This window comes from Numenius arquata, chromosome Z (genome assembly GCF_964106895.1).
Source record: "Numenius arquata chromosome Z, bNumArq3.hap1.1, whole genome shotgun sequence".
Taxonomy (NCBI): Eukaryota; Metazoa; Chordata; class Aves; order Charadriiformes; family Scolopacidae; genus Numenius; species Numenius arquata.
The window spans coordinates 22,599,119-22,622,517 of NC_133616.1; the positions used below are offsets into that span (position 1 = coordinate 22,599,119).

The 23,399-nt window shown below is 36.6% G+C and overlaps 2 protein-coding genes across 2 annotated transcripts in view; both read left to right on the forward strand.

Moving 5' to 3' along the window:
• IPO11 (importin 11) overlaps window positions 1–23,096 on the forward strand; it is an 80,406-nt gene extending 57,310 nt beyond the window's left edge. Inside the window, exons 28-30 of the mRNA XM_074165828.1 lie at window positions 15,155–15,250; window positions 18,052–18,136; window positions 22,767–23,096. Of these exons, the coding sequence (XP_074021929.1) occupies window positions 15,155–15,250; window positions 18,052–18,136; window positions 22,767–22,931 (346 nt within the window). The 3' untranslated portion in view covers window positions 22,932–23,096. The remainder of the gene's footprint in view (window positions 1–15,154; window positions 15,251–18,051; window positions 18,137–22,766) is intronic.
• Window positions 6,301–9,006, forward strand: LRRC70 (leucine rich repeat containing 70). The gene has a single exon (XM_074165829.1). It carries the CDS (start codon window positions 6,301–6,303, stop codon window positions 8,224–8,226), a length of 1,926 nt encoding a protein of 641 aa, XP_074021930.1. The 3' UTR covers window positions 8,227–9,006.
• Window positions 23,097–23,399: the final 303 nt, after the last annotated feature.

A 23,399-nucleotide genomic window follows, 5' to 3' on the forward strand; every position in this document is an offset into this window, starting at 1 on the left:
TGGACTAAATAGCTTTCTTCAAACTATGTCCTTTGTAATGTGCGGTTTACATGTTTTCAAATTAGTTATTGAATAAACAGTGACTAAAGTATAATATAGTATAAAAAATGTTTAAAAATCACAAGATTGCAATAAGCTTTCAAAAAAAATTCATACCAATTTTTAGGTGGTTTTCCATCTGAGTATTCTGAGCTGTTTTGGTACACCTGCTTATCTTTCTGCTCTACACTCTGTGAAATCTGAGACTGCCTGAGAGTAGCTGAGATTTTTGGTGACTTTTCTTTAAGAGTGCCAGACTATTATGATAAGACACAACCCATGTCACTACAGGAACTTCTGCAAATAAGTATTGTCTTAAAAATTAACATTTCATACTCAAGCAATTTAATGAGAAAGGGAGGGTTTAAAATAAAACACCAGGTTTTGGTATTAAGGAAATGTCTAGTGTAAAGAATGTATTTTTAAGGAAGAAATAGTTTTTGTGTGTGGGTATTCTCTGTAGTAGTTTTCATGAAATGCAGTAGTTGCTTTCTCTTTCGGTAAAATTTTAGAACCTATCAGTTGCTAAGGCCAAGTTCATGCTCATCCTGTCTCCTAAACTAGCAGGCAGTGTGCTGTTGAAAGCTGTACAATTGGATTTAGTTTTCGATCAATTTCTAGAAGGTGAGTTAGTTATTCTGGTTGATATTTGGGAAATTACTTTGTTTTGAGTTCTTTAAATGTTTTGGTTTGAATTGCATTCATATTGAGTAGATTTCTTACTGCTTTTATTGTTTGAACAGAGTTTACTAAATATTGCAGTGAATAGTAAACGCTAAAGATAAAATACCGTAGAATGGTTTGGGTTGGAAGGGACCTTAAAGACCATCTAGTTCCAACCCCCCTGCCATGGGTAGGGACACCTTCCACTAGACCAGGTTGCCCAAAGCCCCATCCAGCCTGGTCTTGGACACTTCCAGGGATGGGGCATCCACAACTTCTCCGGGCAACCTGTTCCAGTGTCTCACCACCCTCCCAGTAAAGAATTTCTTCCTAATATCTAATCTAAATCTCCCCTCTTTCAGTTTAAAACCATTACCCTTTGTCCTATCACTACACTCTCTGATAAAGAGTCCCTCCCCATCTCTCCTGTAGGCCCCCTTCAGGTACTGGAAGGCTGCTATAAGGTCTCCCTGGAGCCTTCTCTCCTCTAGGCTGAACAACCCCAGTTCTCTCAGCCTGTTCTTGTAGCATAGGTGCTCCATCCCTCTGATCATCTTCATGGCCCTCCGCTGGACCTGTTCCAACAGGTCCATGTCCTTCCTGTGTTGACTCCAGAGCTGGATACAGTACTCCAGGTGGGGTCTTACCAGAGCAGAGTAGAGGGGTAGAATCACCTCCCTCGGCCTGCTGGCCACTCTTCATTTGATGTGGTGCAGGATACGGTTGGCTTTTTGGGCTGCAAGCACACATTGCTGAGTCACATTGAGCTTCTCATCTGCCAGCACCCCCAAGTCCTTGTTTTGTTCACAGTCTTACTGCTCGCTCCATAAAGACTTTATTTTTTTTGTCAGTTTGCATGAAAAATGCAGTTCATTGGTGCAATAATTATTTACTACTAGATGAGAAATTTCTCAGAGTGAGCTCTTACTTTCATAAAAGCTTTTGTCATATTATTTTACTGGAGTCTAGAGCCAAATAGGACTTATAGAAGGGAAACTTGTTTCCTTATCCTTAATGAGCAAAATAATCCTGTATTTTTCACTTCTTCATATTTCTCAGCATGTTGCAAAACCTGCTTGATAATTTAATCAAAAATAATAAATGCCAAGGTTAAAAAGGAAAATAAGTTACAAAGACAGCTTCATAATTTTGAAATAGATTTTGTGATGTATGTTTACATATACAAATGTTTAGTACCATGGGTTTATTAAACAGGAATAGTTTTGCTGGGTTATTAATTTGGAATTACAATTTCTGTGCCTGTGTCTCCCCTTTGTAACTATCACTGTTGCTATTATGGGAGTGGATTAGCACTCTGTGGAACAGACAAATTTTCAACAACTGAACCAGCAAATCAAGATTTTTTTACTTAGGCATGGATATGAAATACTAGGAGGAGTCTGCACTATTTGAGATAGTCAGAAATTTTGAGATAATATGGATGACAATGAGAAAAACAGAAAGGGTTTTGAGGTCTGATAAGTTAACATTAATAAGGTGACCATATCAGGAGCTACTGGATGTAGGTAGGTGAAATGAGATTGAATGTTGATGTGTATGCTACCACAGCAGTAGGTTAGTAGCTGCATTATTTTGACTTGCAGTGATAGCTGGAGAGTGATACGGGCGGAAGGTGGTAGGTATTTGAAAACAAAACAAGAAAGTTGTATCATAGCTCACCTGGGGTGAGTAAAAGCAGAAGGAAGGAAGACCTGCAAGAGGAATTACTTGGTAAATACACAACGGGAGGGCAACAGATAATTTCACTCATATAAGCTCAAAAGAATAATTACAGCGCTAAAAAATGGTTTTCCTCCATTTTCTGAGTCTTAAAATTTTTGTAGTGATTATGAGAATGAATTCCCTCTTCAAATTTTGTCCTTAATACATTTCATGGATGGGTAACTTTAGAACCTATTTTTGAACTTGTTGCATGTTTTTCTGCTATACATAAATTGGAGTTGAGTGACTATTTGTGCTAGATAATATTCATACCTGAATTATTTTGTTTTAATGTAACATGGATCAGTGAGAAAATAGAAGTGGTTTGTGAAGGCTGCACTGAGTGCAGTGCTTGCGTGTTCTTTCAGTTACTTTGACCTGTCATCTTATGTACAATTTGACAAATTGCTGTTGCTCAGATTTTGTGCTTGTATTGACAAGGAGTCATTGCTGAAGTAGATTTTAATATGTTAAAAAGCAATGACATTAGTAACTTTATCAATGTTAGCATATTAAGATAAAATTCACTTCAGGATTCAAAAATTAATTTTCTCTGTTGCCTTGTGAAGCTGTGTTCAGACATAAACCTGGTATTTCTGTCACTGGAGAACAAAATTTGCAATGAATAAAATATACCACTGTTGGAGCTTCCTAAGCTTGTTTGAAATAAGTGTCTGGGGTTTTCTTGTTTAAGTTTTCAGTTTTCAACTGGTAATGAATTTTATTGTTTAAGTACAAGCCAGTTTGAGAAATACCAGTCCCAGTTATATGTGTATCCCAGTCTTTTTTTATAGTTTTCCCAAAAATGGTATCAGTTATGTGGCATGTTATTTTGCCTCTCGTTCGTAACAGATGTTGCTTTCAGATACTGATACTGATCGGATCTGCAGGCCTCCAGGTGCCATATTAACAAAGTGCAAGACAGGACATCCTCCAGATTTTGTAGTACAAATTGAAAGGAGCCATGACCTGGATTAAGATTTTTCTTCCTTATTTTGTGCATGGGATCTGAGAATCAGTAAGGTCAGTAGTACACCCAGAAACACAGTGGCATCTAGGGTTTAATTAAAATTTTTATTAATATTGATAAGGTGCCTTTAGTACAAGACCACAGAGACATGCAGCCACTTACTGGGCACCAACTTTCATTTATCTGGCTGCTACTTTATAGGTTTCTTTAAATTTCCATGCTATTTGATATCCCACAGACCTTCATCAACTACTTCGGTCTTTCTAAATATGTTAATTCTGGTATATTGGACAAAAGGGAGATCTGTTAATATTTGTCTTTTAAAACTTTTTTTTTTTTTAATTGGGACTTGCTTCTTTTAGCCCCATGGGGTTGTTTCACACAGCAGATCTTGCAAGAAATAATTTTTAATTATTTCTTTACCCAAGTAAATATCAGCATAAATAAGGCTGCAGGTAGTGAAGCTTAGGTAGGAGATAATTTCCAGTTTGAAGTAATTTTTCATTTTCGGTCAATCTGTGTTTTTCTCCTCACCTCACACTATTTAAACTGGATAATCTTTTTCAATTGCTGTTACTGTTCTCTTCCCCCTATCCAGGATATTTCCCTTATCATCCTAGGAACTGTTCAAAACTATGCAGTGTTTTCCCATTAAGGAAATGACATGCCATTTTATTTTACTTTCCTTTATATCAATTGTTATTTTAAATATTGTGAAAAATTAAAATGTGAAAATAAATAGTTAAATCTAAAGAGCAATTAGTTTTCCTATTGGCTTAATGGTCTCAGAAAAAGGAACCAAATGCAGTTCAAATGCATTCTGGGTTGTAAGTGATACAGGCATTGTCTAAAGTGGCCCATGGAGCAATTTTAATGGTCCTGCTGATTTCTTACTTTAGACTAGATACTGTAAGACATATTGACTCTGACAGAATTGAAGGTTGTTTATTTTTGTCTTTCTTATTTAAACATTCCCCACCATCCCAACTCTTGGTGATTTTGGCGAGCTGAAATTGAAAAACTGAAGGAGTATTTCTCTTAATATTGAATGTTTTACAGATTTCTACAATACAAAGCCAGGTATAGGTGGTCAAAAACCTTTTTTTGAAAACTCCAGAAATGTTGAGTTTCTTTTGGCAGAATTCAGAAGAAAGCCTCTTCAAAAGCTGTTCCGCTTCCGTTGCTTGTATGCTTCATGCGTTTTAGCTTGGATTGTTACAAAGATATTTGGGTGATATTTCGCCCCTTACGTGAAGTCCTGCTTCCTGTGTGAGATCATTGTAGCTGAAGTGACTTGATTCTTCTGCTGTTGTGTTTCTTCCTTGGCTATGGCTACTGATGGGCTTCATAATCTTCATTTTGCTGAGTTGAAGGTCTTGTTACAATATAAATCATGATTTTGTAGTTACATTGCTATTTGTAGGCTTCATCTCTAATTTACCATCTCTCCTTTTGTTGTTTCTGCTTTACCCCTTTGGTGATGTGACTGGACTTTGTAGCTATTTAGTCCCTGTGATGAATAAACTGAGGATGTAATCTCCGGTAATTAAGCGAGGGGGTTATTAATAGCACACGTTTGCACTATAAGTGTTTATCTGCACAAGGGACACTGCAGGAAATGAAAGCTGTTGACCAAAGGTGTGGCTGTCAGGACATACAGTCCTCTGTCGATAAATTGTCTTTAAAAGAAGGTAGTCTAAACTGAGACTTAACAAAGTGCCTGGGTCATGACATCGAAATACAACAACTGCGCTAGTACCGCATCACACGGTTCTCGTCTCCAAAACTTCCTGAGCTTCCCTGGGGCTGCTGGCAGGATGTGCTGTGCGGGGGGCACCTGGGCTCTGCCCTGCTGGACCCGGTGTGTGTGTGGTGGCGGCAGTTTGGCTCTGCAGAGAGAATAGTATGTGTGTTGCTATTGACTTAGTAGAACATTTCAGATTCCAGCTGAAAGATAAAGGACTCGTGGATAATGCAACAGTGCTGTTACAAACAGGTATGCTTTATTCTAAAAGTTATACCTAGTTTATGTAAAACTTTCTTGAGCTCTCCTAGTTAAAAACAGAAGTTTAAAAAAAAAACCAAAAAACAACGAAACCAGTAACAGTTACAAACTAAGATAGTTCTTGGTTTTCTAGAAACAAATCATTGAGATTTCCTTTCCAACAATACTTCTGAAGCACAGATAAAATGGCTTCCTGTCCCAGGGTTTCCTGTATCCATGGCAACCTGACTTTAACCACTTCTTCCTTAGTTTCCTGAGTGAACAGTTGCAAATCCTGGGGCAAAATGTGAGCACTTCAGTATGCAGCAGTACTGCCTTTACAAAGGTTTCACCAATGAGTATAGTCAGTCAGCTTGTAACTTAGTCCAGTGAACTGCAAAACCACAAGATAACAGAAATCATGAACTTCAGATTTGGGGTAAGGAATTGTTTTTATTTATTTTGAATGTAATTCAGCTTTATAAAAGTAAAATTCAAATTATAAATGAGCCGCCAGTGAAAAGAACCTTGTTTCCAGCTGGCATTTCTACTTGAATGCTATTGAAACATTTCCTAGTCATTCTTAGCTTTAAAAAGTAGTTAATAAGCAGTATTTTGAATTTACTAGAAGCCGCTATTTCAGCAGCTTAGTTGCTTTCATGTTGCAACCAATTAAATATTTTCTGGCTAGGCTGGCAGTACATTTGTTTAGTTGTTTATTTACTTTGGAAAGTTTTTCAGTGTAGTTTAAACTTCTTAAGTTTTATTTTTAAACTGCTTATTTGGTATTGAAGGAGACTATATAGAATACCAATCTTGAGAACAATGTTTATATTTTAAAGAACTGTACACGTAGAATCTTTAAACATTCAAATTAATAATGTTTATAAAATTCTTTTTATCTCTACTAGCAAAGTCAGAGATGAGTGAGAAGGCCAAAGACAGGGATATGTGTGGTCTGCAAAGTTCTCCACCCTGCCCGGGAGCATTCCTGTATATCCTTAATTGTTTTCTTTTGTTGCTGCTCCAGAAGGAGGCTCTTGGCTGTCCAGCTGCTTGCCAGCTCTGCACAGGGAGACAAGTTAGCTGTCGTAATTTAGGGCTTTCGAGCATCCCGCGGAACTTTCCAAAAACGACAATTCTTGTGTACCTCAGTGGGAATAATATATCGCGTGTTACTCCAAATGAACTGAGAGGCCTTCAGAAGCTTGCTGCTCTCCACATGGATAACTCCAGTATTCTGTATGTACACCCGAAAGCTTTTGTGGAACTCCCCAAACTGTACTACTTGCATCTAAATAACAATAATATTAAACGCCTGGATCCAGGAATCTTTGAAGGTCTTTCCAATCTTCATTGTTTATACCTTCAGAATAATCAAATAGCTTTTGTTCCCAGGGGATTATTTAGTGATCTCCTTTCTGTTAGGTATTTAACACTTCAAAGAAATCGTCTCAGTGTCCTTGGAAGTGGGACTTTCTTGGGAATGATAAGTCTCCAAACACTTAACCTAGCCAATAATAAGATTTCACGGATATCAGATTCAGCATTTCATCATCTTGAAAACCTTGCATATTTGTTCCTTGAAGGTAACAACTTAACATTTGTGCCGTCGAATGCTATTGGAAGGCTCAAAAATCTTGAAAGACTTTCTTTGTCTCACAATCCCATTGGATCAATACATCCTTTTGCATTTAAAGGACTTACCAAGCTTAGATATCTGTCTTTAAAAAATGTAAAGCTAAAATGTATTGCTGTAAATGTTTTTTTTGGATTACACAACCTTAGCCAGTTAATCTTAAGTTATAATGATTTAGAAAATATCAATTCCAGCACTTTTACTTTATTGAACAATTTAATGTATCTGCAGCTAGACAGAAATAAAATAACCAGCATTGGTGATGGTACCTTTGAAAAAATGGGTCAGTCACTTAAAATACTCAGTTTAGCATTCAATAATATGACAGAGTTGCAACCTGAAGTGCTCAAGCCCTTAGTGTCTTTAACGCATTTACAGGTAAATTATAATCCTTGGAACTGCAGCTGCAAAATGCTTGGGTTACTTAATTGGCTGGCATCGTCTCCTGTCTCCGTAAAAATTCATTGCCAGAATCCCCCAAGTATGCGTGGTAGACCTTTGCGTTACATCAAGTGGACTCAGTTTGCAAACTGCGGTAGCCCTACTGCCAGCCCAGAGACAGCCTGGGGTCTGGGGGCCGTAGGTGTCCATCACAGCGCTACCACTTTGCTGATGGCGTGGCATAAGGGAAACAGGCACAGCACACTTGAACAGTTTGCCAATGCAGAAACTAAACATGTTGCTTTCTGGGAAGGAACTGCAGCTACATCTGCTAACCCATTGACCTTCGACAAAAATGCTGCTGAGACTCCATCACGGTCAACTACAGTATTGTCAACATTACCCACGCAAATACCAGCACAGGTTATACCTGTTAACAGAACCCTAGAAGAAGAAGGGTTATTTCCAACAGATGCTGCTCCTGTATCATTAAAAACATCCCTACTTTGTTCACAACAGGTTGAAAACCTGAATCAGGCTTTTGACATTTTACTAGCCTTTTTTATTCTGGCTTGTGCTGTGATCCTGTTCTTAACCTGTAAAATTATTCAGTTTAGGCAGAAACTAAAGGTTCTAGAAAACTCAGGGGAAAAGAGAATAGAATATTACGGTTTTTATCAGCCTGGGAGATACAGCATAACTGACCCAGTGCAGTCTCTAACTCGGAATTCAGTGGGGCATTCAGAGCTCGATCAAATTAGGCTGCTCAAGCGAACAGCATCTGAAAGTCAGGCACAGGTCATATTGTTTGAACATTCATCTTTGTAATTTGTCTCATTTGATTTGATGTTAACTTTATGGTGATCTGAAATGTCAAGAAATTAAGAACACAATTTTTCAAAATACATCTTCACTGATGAAAATCGACTGCTTGGTAGAATTATGGAAAATGGTATAATTTGGGCTCTGCATTGTCGATTGCCTCCTGAAAGTTTTGAAGCTTATTGATTTTTATTAGATGTCATTTAAATCTGACATGGATGGGTATGTCATCCTCTATCCTTGTTGTAGGAATTGTTCACCTGCAACTCAAGTAAACGTGCAGTATAAAGTACACATATATTTATTTTGATTTTGCAGTACTTCACAGTATAAGTTTATATAGAAATTCCATAATTAACTTGAAGCTTGAAGCAAGCAAATCATCACTTTTTACCAGGATCATGAAGCCAGGGAATGAGGAAAAAAGCGATGCTTCATTTATTTATTGTAATGCAGTTTCTACTCTGCCTCTATTAATCGTCACAGTGGGGAAAAAAAAGTAAGCGTATTTGCATCTAGCATGTTCAGAGTCTCAAGGAAAAGAAACTTTTAAAAGGATACAGATTTCATTCATACCTATGACATATTTTAATATAAAAAATTATGTATTCAGTCTGTATAATGAATATGTTATAGTGAATTTTTTGTTAGTGTGTATCTGTATAATTTTATGATAATAACTAAAATGGAGTTAATGGGGAATTCCTGTTGGAATGAAAAATTGACCAAGTTTATTATGTGTAAGGTAATAGAGCTGGTTAATTATTGTCAATAAAAGATATTTTGTCATCTATATAGTAATAGTTTGAGGGAGTTTTTGTCTAGATAAGAGGTATATACTGAAGAAATATGCTACACTTTAAATACATAGTTCAAGATTAATTGCTGCAGATTTACATATTTGTGGTGTATATTTGGAAGTGTCAGGTCAAAGTCTGTTTTCATAGTGAAGACCTAATTTAAGACTTCATCTCCAAAACATGGTTATTATTTTACTGTGTAGTTTGCATTTGTTTTAACTTTTTATTTTTATTGCAAATATTGATATTCTGTTTACGTTGTTGTCAGGCTATGTCAGGTGTGTTGTAGCTTTATTTTCAACCTGACTTTTTTTTTTCTCATTGTTACTCCAGTAATTCAAGAATAAGTAGTGAATATATGTTCCAAATAGTCCAATCTTGTAAAATTTTCAGCTAGCTGAATAGGACTTACTTTTATAGACACTGTTTGTCTTCTACAGGCCTGTGCCCGAGAGACTTCAACCACTAGGTTTATAAGAAACACAGTTGACAGATCATTTTGCTCAAGGAAAAATGAAGAACAATGTTTTGATAGTCTGTCCTCCATGGGGTCAATTTAAGTTATGTAGAAGTATCTCGCTGTTCCAGGATCCAGCCTGGAGGCCAGGGCATTCTCCAGATGAACCAGAGCTGTCCTCAAGGTTCTTCTTCTAGCCTGCCTGCTTTCTGCCAGTGTAACTCGTGTCTGTGGCCCATGTTGCGCTGCTCCTTCTCACCCTGTTTGTCCACCTCCAGGTCATTTCCAGGAATGACACATATTATCTGCTACTAGTACACCTATAGACCTTGACTGCACTGTGTGGGTGTGAATGTGCAAGTGTGCCTCTGTTGCTGCTAGTTACGTGTCTCTGTTGAATGTAACGAAATATCAATTTACTATATCGTAATATTATATTTTACTGTAGTTTACCTTATAATAGATCAAATACTTCTATTTTATGGAACAATTAATTCAGCTACTTGGGCAAAATCTTCAACTGCTTTGGATTACTTGACTAGAAATTATTTTTTATTACTTTCTACTTGTAGGTCAAATATTAAATATAATGGGTAAATGTTTTTAAGGAGGAAAAAGATTGACTCTAATTTGTGCTTAATTTTTTTTTTAGGTGGCTAATCCATTACGGTCTTTTCATCTTTAACACATTTTTGTTACTTTCTGCCTCTCCTACATAACACCTCATAAGCATTTGATTCATTTTCATTTAGTAACAGCTGCGCAATCAATGATTGCACAGTAGTAGGTTCTGCAGTTTTATGTACTATATTTCTAAATTTTCAATTTTGTATGGATGTCTTCAGAAATAATGGACTTAAAATTCAGTGGAAGCTAGTTAACTAAGTTTTAATTGCTAGAAATGCTGCTGTGCCTTTTTTAGAGAGGAGTTTTGGGAGTGGGCAAAGGTTCAGGCTGAACAAGCCTAGCTCTTGAAGAAATCTGTCAGGGGACAGCTCTGTTGTTTTAGGCTCTGGTTTTGACAGCTGCTCTCTACAGAAGAGCATGAGAGGTTCTCTCTGAAGGTGCATCCTGTGCACTGACAAGCTGCTGTAGGAGTTGTTTGCCAGGTATGAGTCTCACCACATGTAGTGATGGAGCGTGAAAGGAAACCGATGCTGTCAGAGCTGTTTGTGCTGGCAAAGTGATGGAGCTGCTGCTGGCCATCCTTTGGAATGGAGTCTTCCTCCAATATCCAGCTTGGCAACAATTTGGATTAGACTAACAAGGAATTGAGAGGGTCATTATGCAGTTGTGGGGGAAATGCCTTTCTTTTGCAGTTAGTAGCTTTTGTATTTAAATGTTCACGCTAGGAAACGGATCCTTTCATGTACATCTGTGGTTCATCTGTGTAACTATTATAGTTACATTTTCTAATGCATTAGAAAATGCATTAGAAGACTTAGTTGAGTCTGCCCTCATGAGTCAAAATGGCACTTTATGTTCATCGGGTTTATGGTCAGCCATAGAACTCCCCTGGAAATGTTGCCTTAGCTGCTATGTTACCGCTTTAGGAGCTCCTCAGCCTGTGCATCTCCTGGGGTGTTGGGGGGCTGCATGGAATAATCGTTTATGTTGCTTGCGGTACGTGCAAAGTAATCTCCATTTGTCCGATTCCACCTCTTTCCTTGGATAATGAGATAACAATAAAGGATTGATTAATTTTTCTCAAATCTGCTGTACACTAGTAAAGATGTGAAATTAAGCTTTTCCCTTTTTTGGTGTTTACTGCTTCGTCCTGGTAAATGTAGAAAAACAGAAAATAATTTCTCGTCTTCCTTTTAATCTCTAAAATAGTATGTTTTCCCATGCAGAATTTTTTCTCCCTTTCTGATAGACTGAGGACGATGCGTATCAGACATGGGGATCATTTTATTTAATTACCCCTAAAAATTTATCATGATATATATTTTATTAAAATGATGGTAAAGCTTTATTTACAGTGGCTATCTATGTAATTGAAATCCAAATTCTAATTTTTTGCATAAAACCTCAGGATAATAAAAATGCTGAATAGATAGCTGAGAAGTGATAGACAGAATGAGAAAAAGCAAATAATACTTTTTTCAGAACTGATGTTCTGATCATCTTTTTCTTTTCCTTTGCAAAGCTTTTATTCTTTTATCTGACAAATTATGCAAACTTTGAAATAAAAGGTTTGAGATTATTCATGTACAAGCTGTTCTAAATGTTTGCTACCTTTTTTTTTTCCTTTATAGGCAAGGTGAATTTTATTTACAGACAGCATAAAAGATCCTTTCTGTAATAAAAAATAATGTTAATGCATGTTAATTATATCTTTGAAACTGGATTCTAGAGTGTTTTAGATCCTAACAAGTTTATAGAAGTTTAAATCCTCTAATTCTGAGCCTGTCTTTTTGGTAATTTGTACTGCTTACCAAATGAGGTTTTGTCCCAATAGCTCAGGGAAACTTGGTTAGTTCTAAAATGAGTTATAACTTGATGCTGTTATTTCTTCCACTACTGATCTGGATTACATGCAATTCAAGGGCAGAACTGCTCAAATGCTGCCTTCCTCCTGAGTTAAGATTTTAGTATGGACAGAATTAACTCTTCCATTTTGAAAGTTCATCTAAATACAGTGTCTGTGTCTTTTCTACTCATATGACTTTCTAATGTATTTCTTGAAACATGCAGGCTAATTTTAATCTCTTTGAAAACGTATTACATTGATTTGCATGGCTCTTTCTTTTCTATGAAGATAAGGCCTGAGTAATAAGGCATTTTATATTGCCATTGAACTTTAATTGGGGTTTCTTTTTTTCAAAGCACAATGAGCCTGTGCTGTCTTTATTTTTCACCAGCATGTGTCTTGTGTTCTAAAAATAGTTCCATTGTTTAATGATTCCATACTTGGTAAACATTTCAGTGAGTCTTTGGTAGGAAGAAACTTCATGTCCCATTTAAAGGGAAAAAGAAGGGGGAGAAATTAGAAGATACTGTCTTTACTGAAAGCTGCGAGCAGCAGCTACGCCATTACCTTTGCTTTCTTCAAAAAAAGAATTCCTTACCTATGCCATAAAGTAAAAATATCTCCTGCAAGTTAAAAAATGAATGATTTCTCTTTGTGCTTTGGAGCTAACTATCAAGAACAGTATTTTGGATCTTCAACCACTATCCTCAGTTTCTTCTTGAAATATCACAGATCCTTGGGAATGCAAGTTCCTGGAGTGGGCTTCCTGATGTGTTCCTCCTATCAATCTTCAAAAAAACCCCATAAAGTTAATAAGCACCAGGCCTACAGTATTTATTTACATGTTGGTTAATTAAAGTAACGTCCCTGAATAGATAGACCATAATTAGCCCTGCAGCTGATGAAAACGCTGGGGTCAAACACTTTTCTCTTCCTTCCCAATATAAAATTTCTGTGGCAGTCAGGGATTCTTCATGCAGCTTGGAAGGAAGAAATATAACTACCAGGTAACGGGTAGCAACCTGTGTTATTAATTAAATAGCGCATACATACAGGACAGTTTACCTCTCCAGGGTGCAAAGTGTTTGCATTTGTTCTCAGCTGCATGCCCCTTGTCCTCTATTGACATGAATCTGAGGACAGCTGTTTCCTTTCTCATGTTGGAAAATATTAGCCACATTTAATGGCGTTTTCCTAGATGTGTTTCGAAAAAGAGGAAGGAGGCAAAAGAGCTTTAATGGGAGGTGTGCTGGGTAGGAACATCTGACGCGAGTGCAGGAGCCTTCTGTCTCTCCGAAGGGCTCGTTCTGCAGGCTGCAGAGCCGGCAGCACTCGCTTTCCTCACAGCCCTGTGTGGTCGGTGGGCTGCTTGCCTGCTGTCTGCAGAACCCCACCAGAGGTGCAGTCTCTCGACATGTAACACTTTGCTGTTCTGAATGAGATGGGAAGCTTTTCGGCAAGGGAGAAACCCTCTTAAAATACATACTTGACAATGATAATAAGAATAAGCCAGACTGAATGAAAATTGTGTCAGTTTTCATTTTGTGGAACTCAGGAGTTTCAAGTTGCATTATACAAGATACAGTTCAGATCTTAGCATTCCACAGCAGCTGAATAAAAAAGGGAACAAAAATAATCCTTTGGAAACAAAATGATCATGAGTTGAATCATAATCTTATCAAAACAAATTTTAAAGAAATACTTTATATGCTTAGTATTCTAACTTGCTACATGTTTTTTCATTGCTATATAAAGTCTGTTTATCATATACTTAAAATTTTGTTGTATGTCTGACAAGAATTTTTTCAAACGCAGTAACTAAGGTACAAGGAGCTAAGGCTTACTCAGTTTTTCAGTTTTCATCCCAAATACAAAAAGCAAATGGAAGAATATTAAGAAATACATTTGACTACATTAAAACACAAAGGATCAAACTACAGTAGATGAACTTAGTATCAGTACCTTTAAACAAATATGCTGTCTAGTATGCTTCTGCCTACTAGACGGCAGCAGCACCTTTTGGGGAAAATTAAGCCTGAAATTCCAAACAGGGAGTAATAAAGTGCTTCATTCAGTGGCAGACCTGGGAAGAGAGTTGTAGTTCACTATCACCAGTTAGACCATTTCTGTTTCTTTTCTGCTTGTAGCTGGAACTTTTTCAGTCTTCCCAAGATGAACATCTTTTCAGTTGTGGTGTGTCTTCACCATTTTCTAGTTCACAGAGTAGGAGTCTATGCACTGAAGTCCCACAGTTGCTCATCTCTGGCATTAGACAGACAGTAGCAGGAAATTCAGCAGACACAGCAGTGACAGTACTTCCTGTTAACTGGGAGCTGGTGGCACCTACTTTATCCATCAGGGGGAGGTCATGTTTCTACGCCCTTACCCTACAGGCACATGAATTCTCAAGGCCGGGGTAAGTGTCTAAATGCAGGTGTTTAAGTGTCATTTTGGGCGTTGTGGGCGTACCCGGTCTGGCCTTCAGCTCATGCTGGGAAAAGGTGCTTATCTCTTAAGTCCTGAGTGATACCTACCAGCCCTTCGTAGTTGTCTTCAATAGCCTAGTGTTGCAAATGGCAGGAGATGCCCGTGTTTAAGCAGAGACATCCTACCCCACCTTTCTCTCTATAGTCAGGGAAGTGGCATTGATGGCAGAAGTGGGTGCTGATATTTTTCACCCTCTATGGGGAGTCATCCATCTGCCTGGGACGGTGAAGGCTGGGCAGGGAAAAAATAGGGGATTGTACCATCTTTACACACTGCCCTTTGCTCAAGGGTTTGTGTGTAGATTTTGCATTGAATAGCGATGGGAGAAAATGTGTAAATGTGTCAGGAATAGAAGCCAATACTCTGACCTCCCTGCTAGCAGGAGCATGCCCTCCCCGCTCAGTTCTTTAGCCTTGTGCTAGTGTATTTATTCTGTTATTCCATTTGCAATTATTTCTGGGTTTTCAGCAGTGGCATATGAGGTTTTATTCTATTTAAGAATAATGTTTCTTGCATCTTTTTGAAGCTTTTGTATAATTAAAAAAAGTTCTGAATTAGCTGCTTGATAGCATGCTCAGCTAAGCATTAAGCAATGAAAATACTGCTTAGTAAATGTGTTCTACAGTTATTGAGCAAATTTCCTGTTTAGTTCCTTTAGCTAAGTCACTTTCCTGTTCTTTTCCAATGTTATCCAAGATAAATTTTGTTCTTTTCCAGTGTTATCCAAGATAAATTTTGTGGTATCATCAACATTTCAGTGGAAGGACTGCATGATGTTATGACTGAAGATCCCGAAACAGGAACATATAAAGAGTAAGTGGAAAATCTAATTAATTTTTGTGAGTTTAACAGTGGTAGTACTGTTTTATATGTGTGTTTTGATTGGAAAAATCTGTAGGCAGTTAAGACATGTTCATAAGAGTTCTGTTTTCACAGGAGTGAATGTTTTAGTAAGATAGGAAATTTTTAGTCTGAAGAAAAAATATTTGTAATAGGGGAGCAAGGGTTTTAAATGACAGTCAGTGTAATTTTATGTTGTTCATTATCTACCAAATGACGTCTTAAAATGTTCATATGCTTAGATTTGCTTTTTGCTCACTTGACTATTATCTAAAACTACAATCCAACAAACTGGTGCGTTGATAGGATGGTAGCTCAGATTTTTGGAGTGTGACATCTGGAGTTTAACCAAGATCTTTTCCTAAATGCCTCAGCCCCATTGAGTGGACCCAGGGTACAACACTTCACAGCCTGGAGAACCTGAAAACCTATCCCACGAGGACAATTCTTCCCCTTCAGTTGTTCCACTTAACACACCCGCTGCTACAGGGCATACCTCAAAAGACAGTTTCCAGAGCCGGGAGCAAGCGTTTGTTTGTGGCAAGAAGGTTGTGTCAGGAGTGCTCAGAGTGCACTGACACCTGGCACCACACTCATCCATCTCTTGCTGCTTCCCACGTTACTGGGGATACTCCATTAAAGCTAAAAAAGTAAAAAAAAAAAAAAAAAACAAAACACTGAATAATGGGGATTTTTTTTTAGGACAGAGATCTTACTGTTGTTTTTTCTTTGTAATGACTTCACAGTTTAGAATGATGGAAAGTTGTAAGACATTAAAAACAGGTGCTTTGCAATACATACCCACAGACACTATATTCTAATAACAGTATTTATCAGATGCTAAGAATCAAACGTTTTCTAACTTTCAGGTAATTACCTGGAGATGGATCAGACTGTATCTGGACTAATTAGTTAATTGCTTAAGGAAATGTTTGCTGGCACTCAAGCTATCTGGCACAGAACAGCCTGCATGCAATCAATTAAGTTTTTTTCCACTTAAAACAGGTGGTCTGCACATAAGAGTGCGCTGAGAATGGTCCACACTCATGCTGAGCCTGAACTATACCCAAGAGTTGCTTGCAGAAGTGCATTATTTTTTTTTTCCTAAATATCAGTATAGAAGATGCAACTCCAAAGTCTGAGAATGTGCTTTGGCACTGTGTTCTATTTACTATCGGGGACATTATTACAGAGTTCCTTCTCTTTCTAAACACATTGCCTTGCCAGCACTTGTTGAAAAGAGTTCTCACATAAATAAAACTTTGTCCTAGTTCATTTCATATTTTAAGCTTGAAGACTTGTAGAACTTGTCACTGTACTTTTCCAAACTCTGGGCATTCTTTTGCTTTATAAAATACAGGCAAACTGAACCAAGGACATATTTTTGTTGACAGATACTGAATGGGCTGCTTGAAAGATTCTGACATTTGTGTTATACGTTTTGACATCATCAGAAAGTAAATAAAGTGAGAGCACTCATCTGGAATTGTGTCTGCTACTCTGGCTCTCCAGGTTGAAGAAGAATGACTTTAAGTCTGAACTGGTTCAGAAAAAAAATTGTGCACTCCACTGATTATCATAATATCTAATTATTGTAGTGCAGAGACTAAAACAACATGCACGTTTATCACAGGAAGATCAAGGCTGAAGGAATATAAAACTGCAGCCGCTAAAGGATGAAAAGGAGGTGAACAAGCACAGGGAAAACTGTACAAATTAAATTACAGTGTTGGCATTAGTAGAAGCTGACCATGAATACATTTAAACTGGAAATCTGAATAAACTGTTGTAGTTAGATTCGAGCAATGAGATTTTGGAAGAGCCTTTCCAAATAAAAATGCAGAGATAAAGGTCTTACCAGTTTTTAGGTGGAATTTTGATCAGGTTATGAAAATGCTTACACGGTGCCTTGGCTTACAATACAAAGGGATTACACTCAGACCAGTTTCCTAGCATTTATGTTTTTCATTGTAGCAATAATTACAAGAAAGCTCTAAAAACCTCAGATTTTCTGGAAAGGGGAGCATTCCATTGCTGTAGTCCTGTCTCACCAATATTCACGTTTTTTCCAATTTTATCATCTTGCTTCTCTTTTTTAAATTTTTTTTTTTTTATTCCCTGCTCTCCTAGTTTTTTTAATTATTCTTTGTGGTACCTAAAATTTATCAAGCTCTGAAAAAGTTAATTCAATAATGTGTGTTTCGGCAATTGATATATTTTTGTCTCCTTTTTTTTTAATAAACTGAGCTGCAAGAAATCATGCCATTTATGAAGAGAGCAGACATGAGATTTGCTGTATTGTTTTGAAATAACTAATGCCTTCATTGGAAATGGCATCAAATGGCATTTGACCCTTTTTCCATGCTGTTTAGCAAGCGTTTCACAGAACTCTAAATACATGTTAATAGAAAACTGAATATATAAACAGAGTAAATCTGAACATTTTCACATACAATCACAGCATTTTTTCGTTTTAGTAACTTTAAAGCAGGTTATTCAATTTAGCTGCAGGAGCATTTCACCTCGTAATGGAATGCAGCAATTAAACAGAGCTAAGATATGGAGGATAACTGAGATTGTCACATGGGTGTAGATGACACAGAACATGCACTCAGGCTTCTTTAGATTCACTGTTCTCAGAAAAAAGTTACGGACTAACAGAGATTGCCTGACTTTCATCAAACTCCCTCATATCTGTCCTGTGTTTTCAAAAGTGCTTTAAAATAATTTTTAATGATAATGTATGTTAAAACTACTCTTATTCCCATTCTTAGCTGCATGTTGATGTCTCATTTTGAAGAGCCCACAGCTACAGAAGATGAGGAACCTCCCACAGAACAAGACAAAAGGAAAAAAATGGTGAGTTTTACATCTGTTACTCAATTATTCAATTCAACTGATTATGTGATTCACTTGTGTTAGACTAAATTCTTTGCCTTTGGATTTGGTTCATCTATTGTTCTTGGAAAATTCATCTCTTGAATCAAAAAAAGAAAATGCTTTGATGGCAAACTTTGCTGCCACAACACTTATGCTTCTGCATTCCTTTTGAGTCTTAGAAAATGTTGCCAAAATAAACATCATCTGTTCACAAAATCTGGACATCATTATACTAAGACACTATAAAAATGGTTTATGGAAAAATGCAGGGAACTAAAGCTTACTGAAATGTCATTGCAGGACAAATTTCTCATATTTAAAACAATCTTTATTATATTGGATTATAGGTTTTATCTGAATGGCTATTGAGCCATATACTTGCATAAAACCTCTTTCTAATGTGAAGAATTCTTAATAAGGAGCATTGATTTAAATGAAGATATCTGGATTAGGTACCATACAATTATGCTATTTTTGTCCAACCGAATCTGTGAATTCAGGGAAGCTGGTTCCTCACACAGAAAACTGCAGTGTGCAAATACTGTGGAATAAAATAGAGTCTGAACTGCTTGGCATTGAGTAATTGCAAAATGTGGAATTGGGTAATTGAGTAGATGAGTGTAGCCCTATCAACATTTGATTTAACTGACCTATATGTATCCAAATGAATACTTGGGGACACTACTTTAGTACTTTATTTCTTCTTGTAGGAGCAGCAAAGAGTTTGGATGACTTCTGGTAGTTTGTTTTAATTTGAGGGTTTTTAAGCCATGGGATGCTTTTGTTTTGTTATTAGGCCTTTCTTTAAAATACTAATCAATATATGGTTCCTTTAAATAAAAAAAAAACGTGACACAAAACCTCTCACATATTGCTCTGCTAATAGTAATGCCTTAAGAGAAATTCCTAGTGTTTCGCGATTTCAGACTTAAAAAAAACCACAGAAATGTTATTTTCTATGGTCCTTAAAAATGTATTAGATAGTTCTATAATTCAGGTACTCTTAAAAGCATCTCTAGACTCTGTTAAACTTGGTTTTTCTTCCAGCTTGTGGGCTTAAATTATAGTCTAGGTTTAATGAAAGTATTTGTCGTAGATAGATACATATGTCTTCCTCGATAGGGATCGATATATCTATATATCAATATGGAGAGTCTTAATCAGATTTAAAAAACATAAAATGAATTTTAAAAGACTCCTTTCTTGTTCTTAGGTGTTTTTTTTAATATAGTCAAATTTTATTTTTCTCTGGCTGACAAAATTTTTAATAACTTTCTTGCAGAAATTCTCTTAATTTTTCAGTTACAGGTTGCCTTTAATAGTTGGGATATGGATTTAGAAATTTAGACTTGGTAGATTTACTATAGACTACCTTCAATGTGGCTATATCAGGCAAAATGAAAAGCAGGGCATGTTGATTTATGACCTGTATCATTCTTCCTTGCTAAATGATACAACGCACCAGTATAGTGTTGATGAACACAGTTATAATGAGGTCACTCAATGGCCATTTGAATAAAGAGAAATGACTGTGCTTTGGTAAGGAGAAGCCAGAACCAATACGGGTATGACAAGGCTTACAGGCATCCTGCTTCTAGCAGCAGGCATTAATCATACTACAAAAGTCCCTACTGGCTTACAGTGCTGCTGCTTTGAACTGCGAGGAATGGGTTTATGCTTGTTGCAATTAACTGAGCAGAGTTTTGTACAATATCTCATTTGTCCTGATAGAACATATGTTAGTGAATACGCAGCAGAAGTGTTTCAGTTGCTTTCCTATCTGATGGAAAGACTACATATAAAGTTGAATAGCTTCACTGAAGTTTTGTGAAAATGTGGAATTATACTACTTCTAAAATCAAAGTAATTTTGTACCACAGTTGCAGGGCACATGATAGCCTATTCCTGTAACTCCCAGCATTTTGCAAATCCAGCAGCTTCATTAGGAATGAAAAATACTAACTTTGAATTCTGCAATATGTTGTTTTGTCATCTTTGTCACTTTGTTTTTTCAAGATTAATTATTTTTCAGTAGTATGGCAGAGATGATTCAGAGGATTATCTGGAAGCCCATTATCACCTCTTATGACGCAGGTCCGAAAGGGTTAGCAGCTCTGGGAGATGCTAGAGAGCACCTCTTAGATGCTAGACATAGCAGAAGTTGAAGTACCAGCAAGCATTGCAAATATGCAAGGATTCAAACACTTAAGTTTCAAAACAATACAGCGCTTCTGTTCAGAGTTTGAAAACAACCATTGGGTGCTAGAACAGCTAACACATACTTATATTCTAGTAGCACGTTAAAATTGGGAAAAAAATTTGGACTTACGTTGAGGCTTATTAGTGAACATTGGCATATGAGAAATGAGAGGTTTATTTACTTACCTAAAAAAAAAAGAAAGAAATAAAGTAAAGAAAATAAGTATCAGGAGAATAAACTTTGTGATATGAAATTGCTGATTAGATGAATTTTTCTTGATAGAAAAATTACCCGAAGTTGATACCTTAAGGCAAATTGTTCTGACTTCCCATTCTAATTCTGAGTACTTTAACTTAAACAAGGGGTTATGTTAGGGTCATAGAAGTCATACATACTAAATATGTAGACTTATTGGTTTGTGTGTTGAAAGGTTGTTAAAGAATGGCTTTTTGGTTTTGCTTCCCGAGGAGACTTGGTAATGCATGCCTTTTATGTAGTTATTGCTGGGTCAGGGTCACAATGATGAGAACAATTGTCTATGGCAGTTTTAATACCTGGTTTTCTGTGCAGCATTCCCTACAGAAATTTTATACATGACTGTTTAGAGCTATGAACTTACTGAAACTAATTAGAAATGTGTTATACGTCCCAAATTACAGTTGTTGGTTAACAAATGCAAATTGTTCAGAAACTGGTAGATTCCCTGCTTGGCTAGACAGTCTTTTTTTGACCCTGTAGATTGTGCCAATGCTGTTACAAAGGGATAACACTAACCTTGGCAAATCTTGATTAGAGTAGCTGTGGTTTAGAAATTTGAAATTTGAATTTGAAAAGTGTGTTTATAATCTAGAGACCAGATTAGATTTACTGAGAATAATTATGGCAGAATACCAAACTACTATTACAATTACTCCCCTTTTCAAAAGAGTTCAACATTAGGAATAAGTCATAAAAAGATCATATCTTACCTTTGAAATGTAAAATAGCTGGAGAGTAGAAAATGGTGAAGTATCAAAGCCTAAAAAGCCAATATTAGGAATACTGAGGGAACGATTAAGAGATTTACAATATGAAAGGTGAGGTGACCATAATAAGAAAGAATAACTTGCAAGTACTGATGGAAGAGGCTAAAAAGCAGCCTGCTTTTTCACTGGAGTTGTTCATAAGAAATAAGACTAACTTCTCTTTTGTGGTAATTACGATGTTTTTGGGTGTTTTACTCTGTCTTCAATCAGTATTTCCCCCTGTTTTGGGTGTAATATTATTTAATAAATAAGTAAATAATCTTAAGGTTTGATGTCTTTCACTCCATATTAACATTCAAATATTTCTTTTTTTGTGTCATGCCAAAAGAGCAGTTGTGCAAGTTCAATATGCCTCATTTCTTTGGAAATAGCAGGATAGCAGGGTGTTACGAGCTCAGAAGTCTCCTATTTCAGTGGGCTTTGAGATCTGGCATTATATTTTGTTTCCTGAGCTTCCAGCATAAATAGTAGTGTTGTTTGGTTTTGATACTAGGATGAACAGATCACGGGTCTGCAGCAATTTCCTGTTTATTTCAACATCCTGCTTCTTTATGGTGTGGCCAGCTCCAGGTGTCCTCACCTCCCATCCCCTTTCATCCAGCCTGGTGGACTGAGAGACAAATGCTGCGTAATTATCCGTGTCCTTAGGCTGCCCACACGTGTCTTCTGATACTGAAATTAAGAACAGGTCCTCTGTCAAGTTAGCCCCTTCATTTACCTCTTTTTGCTTTCCTTAAGAAGCGGTTAACGTGTGCAAAATAGTGACAAATGCTATATCCCTCCCTGCCCAAAAGAAAATTGCATGATCCAGCTGGACTGATGGGGTTGAATAGGTACTACCACTGAGGAAGCGTGACTATGCACATGGACAGTTATTTTAGCTGTTGTTTGTCATGTAATCTGAACTAGTTCAATTTTTCAGTGTTTTGTTTCTTTGCTAATAAAATATAAAAAAATATAAATAATATAAATATAAAATAATAAATAATATAAATATAAAATAATAAAATATAAATCACTGTAGTTTGTGCTTATCATGGTAACATCTGATGTGTTTTTTAGGAGTTATGAGAAACACATTCAGCAGTAATTAACAAAGAAGCTTTGAAATTGTTTTATCTTGTAGAAGGGTGAAATCTTACAGCAGATGTAACATCTTACAGTGTATGATTTGAGACTGTTTCAAATAGTTTTAAACTGATATTTGCTTTTGATAATAATTAATTTGATCTTTGCTTTACATGAGTCTTTCATCTTGTTTCTCAATTAAGTACAAAGAAAAGCAGAAGACTTCTTTCTTGAGCTCAGGTTACAAAGGAGATGAGTAAGTCACAGAATGTTTTAGCGCATTATTATATATTTTTCTGTTGCATGTTTTCCACAGCTTGCACTGAAGGACCCTGTACACACTGTGTCATTGCAGCAGTTCGTCTATGAGAAGCTAAAGGCACAGCAGGAATTACTGGGAGAACAAGGTTTTCAGGCACTTATGGAAACCGTGGATACAGAAATTGTTGCACAGCTACAAGAATTTTTACAAGGCTTCTAAATAAGCAGAAACAAGATTTTTTTTATGTCCAATTTCCCCTTCAAAAAGAAATACAAAAGAACTCTAGCCTTCCATCTTGTATGGAAGAGCCTACGGAAAGCTGAAAATAACTTGTGTTAAAAAATAAAAAATAAGTTTCTGTTGTTGCTATTAAACTAACTTTGGTAATGCTTTATGTTATTTTTTAATAATGTACTTAGGGTTTTTTCATCAAAGTAACACTTCCATGATTCCTAACATGGGATATACTGTCCTAGATCAACCGGGTTTTTTTGGTACAATTACTGGCTTTTTTGGTTCACAAAGCTGTCATAAACTGAGAGGTCTTAAGGAACTTAGTAATTCATATTAGTGAGAAGTGTCTATTAATCCAGCAGTGTGATTCAGTATCAGGAGGTGCTTGTCTTGATATTATATACCTATAACTTTCTCCCCTTCCTATTACCATTTCTTCACTGTACATTCAAC

Bases quoted from the DNA above. Each gene is read 5' to 3' on its own strand.
- LRRC70 (XM_074165829.1), top strand. From the start codon at position 6,301: ATGAGTGAGAAGGCCAAAGACAGGGATATGTGTGGTCTGCAAAGTTCT.